Below are 5,870 nucleotides of genomic sequence, written 5' to 3'. Positions count from 1 at the left end.
CCAGGCTCAACCACCCACGCACCCAAGCACACCAACTACAGCCCTCCCAGAGCGAGCTCACCTGCCAATGCATCCAGACATCCCGAGCCCAGCCCTGTTAGACCACCCTCACCTGCCCACGCACCCAAGCACAAAGAACACAGCTCTTCCAGACCAAGCGTACCTGCCCACATGCCCACGCACCACAACTACAGTCCTCCCAGACCCAGAGCAGCACATCACCCCAGTGACACACCCACATCTGACTTAGCAAGGTACCTAGTACGAAGTCAACTAGTGTCATCAGGACTGACCAGGTTCGATGACAAGCCTGAAAATGACTTATCCTGGAAAAGCTCATTCATGAATGCGATCGAGAACCTAGATCTTGGAGCAGGAGAAGAGCTAGACTTGTTAATACGGTGGTTAGGCCCAGAATCTGCAACACAAGCACGCCGCATTAGATCAGTAAATGTGAGATATCCGGCAGCAGGATTGTGGCTCGTATGGGAGAGGTTAGACGAAATGTATGGCGCGCCCGAAGCTATAGAGGGAGCTCTCTTCACTAAACTTGAACAGTTCCCTAAAATATCACACAAAGAGTACCATAGGCTTAGAGAGCTGTATGATTTGCTGTTAGAGATCGACTCTGCAAAGCACGAAGGCTACCTACCTGGCCTATCCTACCTCGACATGGCAAGGGGGATAAATCCAATAGTGGAGAAACTGCCATACGCACTTCAGGAGAAGTGGGTCACGGAAGGTTCACAATACAAAGAGAAATATAGGGTTTATTACCCCCCTTTTGATTTCTTTTTAGAGTTTGTACGCAGGCAAGCAAAGGCACGTAACGACCCAAGCTTTAGCCTTCTCACCCCTACCACAGCAAGCAGGAAAGATAAGGTCAGTGAAGGCCACAGTAGGAACGCAAGATCAGTCTCTGTGTAAAAAAATTGCCCACTCACACTCCAACACTGCAAACGAAGATCCAGAGAGACAATGCCCCCTATAAAGCCACATTCCCTGCAAGTATGCTGGGGTTTCAGAGAAATGTCAATGGATGACCGAAAGAGGATTCTACAGGAGAAGAACATATGTTTTAAGTGCTGTGAATCAAACAGGCATGTAGCTCGCAATTGTGAGGCAGTAATCAAATGTAGGCCTACTGAGTGTGACAGTTATAGGCACCCAACAGCCCTGCACCCAGGCCCGGCTCCATGGAGCTCCACGATCTCGCCACGTCCATCAGAGAAATCGCTCAGCACACACAGTGTCTAAACAACAAACACTGTGAAGGACTACTAGGCCTACTGATAAACCACTCTTAATGCAAAACTAAAATACAGTAGACTAATATCTTACTGCAAAAAATAGTGCTGTGCGCACCCGAAAAAGGACTGTATGATAGGGGCTGGTGCAGGTAACAACAAACACCACAGGCTGTCCGGCCAGAACAGTATGAAGATGTCCAATGAAGTCAGACACACAGAGATGGGAATGCAAACCGTGGTTTTACTAGAAAAGTAAATAGAAAATACAAACAAGACATAAGCAAAATATACATAATTGGAAATACACATAATACTATATACAATACAATATACAATATGTACAGAGGGCAGTGAGGATAACTGCCTACAGCAGCTATCTTACCAAGGGGGAGGGGAAACATGAAGGTGACTGCCTGCAAGCAGCCACCTAAGCAGGGGGGAATGAGAAGGGGACAACATGACACACAGCTACCTACAGTAGCTGTGTGGACCTCAGGCATGGGTATGTGCCTGCCTAAAGCAGACACACAGAGCATGCATTAAACAGAAAGAGAGATGCAAGTGCTACTCCACCACAGTAGCACATTACTGACCTAATGCACTCTCTGGCAGAACCATGGCATGGAGAATGAGCAATTACATACTATGCAGTCACTAGATAAAAACAGTACAGTAAACAAATACAGACATGGCATAACATAGTAACGACTCACTCTCAGAGACGCACGGCAAGCAAAGAGTACACGAGTGGACGGTGGGACCCCGAGACGTCCAAGAGCAGAGAGAGAGAGTTGGGTCCCATGCATAGATTCCCCGTCCGAACAGTGGTCTGAGGTCTGACCTCTGTCCTGGCCCTATGCACACGGCAGCAAAGCAGGGTGCCGAGCCAGGGGGTGTGCCTGTTGCCGGGGGCCCCTAGCAGTCAAGGGCCAGGAGTGGAAAATCACCGGTGTACAGGTCAAGCAGAGAGAGCAGAGCAGTAGAGGGAGGGGGGACAGGTAGCCCACCAGCAACGGGGGATGGGCAGCTGCTAAGAGCAGTGAGGAGAGGTCTGACTTTTGAGGGCTCAGGGGACTCAGGCCTCACAATTCTTAACACTAACAATCTCATTGTTAAAACTAATTAAATATGGGCTTTATCAATTAGGCTAGGCCTACACTTTTTTCAACATGGGGGGTGAGCTGTGAACTGAACTATGAACTAGTAGAAAATTTAGTAGCCTAGAAAACTTTCCCAACACTGCAGAAAACACAGTTAAGGACTATACTCTCTATTATAGGCCTACTAATAGACTAATAGGCTAATAAACCGCTGCTCTAATGCACAACTAAAATACAGTTATATCCAGCAATGTCCTTATAACACTAATTAACCCATTAAATAGGCCTAATGGCTATCTGTGGAGCATTTATATGGGCGTTGTCAATGAATTTTGATTTTTTTAAATTTTAGGCCTTTTTTTGTGTTTTTATTTTTTTTGGGGGGGGGGGGCTGAAATTAACTAGGCCTAGTTAATTTATTTTGTGAACTATGAACGAACTAGTTCATTAAAAAAAAGAACTATGAACGAACTACGTAGTTCATTCTGAGAGCTGTGAAATTGAACGAACTAGTTCACGTACAAAATGAACTTTCCCAACACTGGAAGAGTCGATGTGTGTACTCAGATGTATCATTTACTGGAAACGTTGAAATGAGCGCGTATCGTCTACTTTTGCGGGGGCTAACCTGTTGAATAAGCCCGCCCTTGCCTTCTCATTTAAGCTACGCGACTCGCAAATTAGGCATTCACCCATAATCCTTGGTAGCCTACATCCGCCCCGTTATTCTCGCCAAGGAATCGGATGCGCACAGGCAACAGTTCACCGGTTCGTTGGAAACTCCTGGATGGGACTTTGTGGCAATTTCAGAGAGGAGTTTGACGGTCGACAACTAACTACACCGATACGGCGACGAAATTTGCGACAGGATGGGGAAGCCTACTTTAAAATTCTGTATGTGCTTGTGTCTGGTGATGAACTGCATAGTTCTTATTGCCGTTTTGTGCGTGGCCGTCTTGACTCACCAAGGATGTTCAGACGGGGAATTTCAGAAAGGTGCCGTTGCTGCAGACTCGGAGATGTGTTCAAAAATTGGGCGGTAAGACTTGTTTTAAAGCCTACCCATAGGCTATATGGGTTAATTAAATGGCAGAAGTCCAAACACATGCCAGAGACCACATCAGTTTACGCGACTAGAAAAAAACGTGTAGTAAGTATACCAACATGTTTTGACGTGTCTGACTGTGATGAAATGTTGTGTCTATTGCGGGCAAAAATGAAAATAAACTAGTGGCACTTTGTTGTTGCTCATCAAGGGAGTCCTACCTGTACAAGTTATCGTGCCTGGGTGGATATCCCTCCCTGCTGAGGGCACTGAGCAGCTTATCATGACCAATCCAAGAAGTGATGGATAGTCCAGTGCGCAATTACATTCCACGCAGGCCTAGACCACTGATCATAAGAAGCTTATAATTTTTGCTGCTCCCCCTCTCTCATATGCTTAGGCTACACTTATATATTTGGATGCCGCAAATGGTACAGATTGTGGTAGGGTACAACATTGGTATCCACTTTAAATGTATGCGCATAACTTAATGTAATAGCATCGCCACGGCTATGTGGATTGCAATGTAGGCATAGATGGAATTAGGTGTAGGCTACCTACACAGTTGGGTAAATTCAAATAACTTTGGGAACGCAGAATATGATAAATAGTCACTCAGTAATTAGTAATTTAAGATTTCAAACGACTGCGTGATGTTTTGAAAAAAAAACCTTCCTCTGATAAACTGCAGGGACACACTGAGGGAAGGCGGTTCGGCGGTAGATGGCGCTATTGCAACTCTAGTATGCACATCCATTGTTCATCCACAGAGCATGGGCATCGGCGGAGGATCCATCTTTACCATCCGTGAAAAAGACGGTAAGAGCCGCGGCTATCTGGAGTCAACTTCTGTGAACCGTAACTGTTGGTCATTCAACCAACTCTCTGAACTGAAGAATTTTTTTTTCTTGTTGTTGCAGGGACAGTGAAAATCATTAATGCCCGCGAGACCGTTCCGAAAGTTTTCAAGTCTGACCTGTTGACGAAATGCCCCCCATCTTATCAGCTGATGTCAGGTAGAGTTCTATGTGTGCGAGATAATTAGCCTACAGACTCCACGTAGCTTCAACGTAACTCACAGTCACGAATGGTCAGTTGCATAATGCCATGAGGAAATGGCAACTCCGAACTATGTTATAATTTTATTGCCTCAGTAAAGTTTTCATGTGGTAAGCCTAAGCACGCAGACAGCACAGGCCTCCACCATAAAATGAGATAGCCTAATGGGACAAAGTTAATCTGACAGCTGACAGGCTGTGTGTGTGTGTGTGTGTGCAACCGTATCTCACTCATTTCGTAAAGTATTCACGAAAAAAATAGATTAATTTTCGTGGTGCATTCACGTTATTGCCCACCTTTCGTAAAGTCTTCACGAAAGTAATAGATTAATTTTCACGCTGCCTATTCACTTGAATTTCCCGACTGTTGCCTCGCGACCCACTAGTTTGATGCCCTTTCGGTAACCTACCGTCACATGGTAATCAAACATTTCAAACAAGCAATTTAGGGTTAGGTTTAGGGTCAAGGTTAGGGTTAAGGTTAGGGTTAGGGTTAAGTAGGGTTAAGGTTAGGGTTAGGTTTAGGTTTAGGTTTAGGGGACATAAGGCGTAAGTACCGAAAGGGCGTCGAATTAGTGAGTCCCGAGTGTATCAGCAGTGTTCTGTCAGCACCCCCTCCCCGCCCCTGCAGACGCTTGGATAGCCATAGCAGCAGTGGGGCAATTCAAGTGAATAGGCAGCGTGAAAATTAATCTATTATTTTCGTGAAGACTTTCCGAAAGGCAGGAAATAACGTGAATGCACCACGAAAATTACTCTATTTTTTTCGTGAAGACTTTACGAAAGGCGTGAGATAGGGCTCCTGTGTGTGTGTGTGTGTCTGTGCGCGTGCGCGTGCGCGCATGCGTGACTGCATTATCAATGATGAGAATCATAATGTTTAACAACGTGTTAAGTAGGCCTAGGCTAAGAGTTGACAAGTGTAAAATGTGAAGTAGGCTACTGTGTTAGTATGTACAGAAGGAATCCGGATGCCATGTTTAACTTGTATTCTGATTGATTTTGTATTCAGTTGTAATGTGCTGAATGACTTCTGACTGTTGATTCTGCTTCTCACTAATGTAGCCTATGTCAGGCATCAAAAGTTCTCACAATAGGCCTACCAACGTGTGACCTCCTGTCGTTAAGGGTATTGATAGCGAGGGAAGATAGCAGACTTCCTGCCAGGTGGCGAAAGTATTTGTCTACACTTGTGTTTAGCAGGTTGAGATCACCATGTTCCCTCTTTCCTCTTTTTGCAACATACCAAGGCCCTCTGTCACAAAAATGTATGCCTCTGTCCTCAACTGTGCTTACTTTCAAAATGTCTCAGATTAATTTAGAGATACAGCAATTTTGAAACTTCTTGTGAAACTGTCTTTCACTTTCCTTTGAGGCGCATCATAGAAAGATTAATGCCCATCTCCTGATTGCACAT

The 5,870-nt window shown here is 45.2% G+C and overlaps 1 protein-coding gene across 1 annotated transcript in view; it reads left to right on the top strand.

Annotated features, from left to right (window-relative positions):
• Window positions 1-3,121: 3,121 nt before the first annotated feature.
• Window positions 3,122-5,870, top strand: part of ggt5a (gamma-glutamyltransferase 5a) — a 9,769-nt gene continuing 7,020 nt past the window's right edge. The window contains exons 1-3 of the mRNA XM_063193568.1: window positions 3,122-3,389; window positions 4,087-4,214; window positions 4,316-4,411. Coding sequence (XP_063049638.1) covers window positions 3,220-3,389; window positions 4,087-4,214; window positions 4,316-4,411 — 394 coding nt within the window. The 5' untranslated portion in view covers window positions 3,122-3,219. The remainder of the gene's footprint in view (window positions 3,390-4,086; window positions 4,215-4,315; window positions 4,412-5,870) is intronic.

Source organism: Engraulis encrasicolus, chromosome 3 (genome assembly GCF_034702125.1).
Source record: "Engraulis encrasicolus isolate BLACKSEA-1 chromosome 3, IST_EnEncr_1.0, whole genome shotgun sequence".
NCBI lineage: Eukaryota > Metazoa > Chordata > Actinopteri > Clupeiformes > Engraulidae > Engraulis > Engraulis encrasicolus.
The sequence above is the reverse complement of the archived record's forward strand: the minus strand, read 5'-3'. Positions and strand labels throughout refer to the sequence as shown.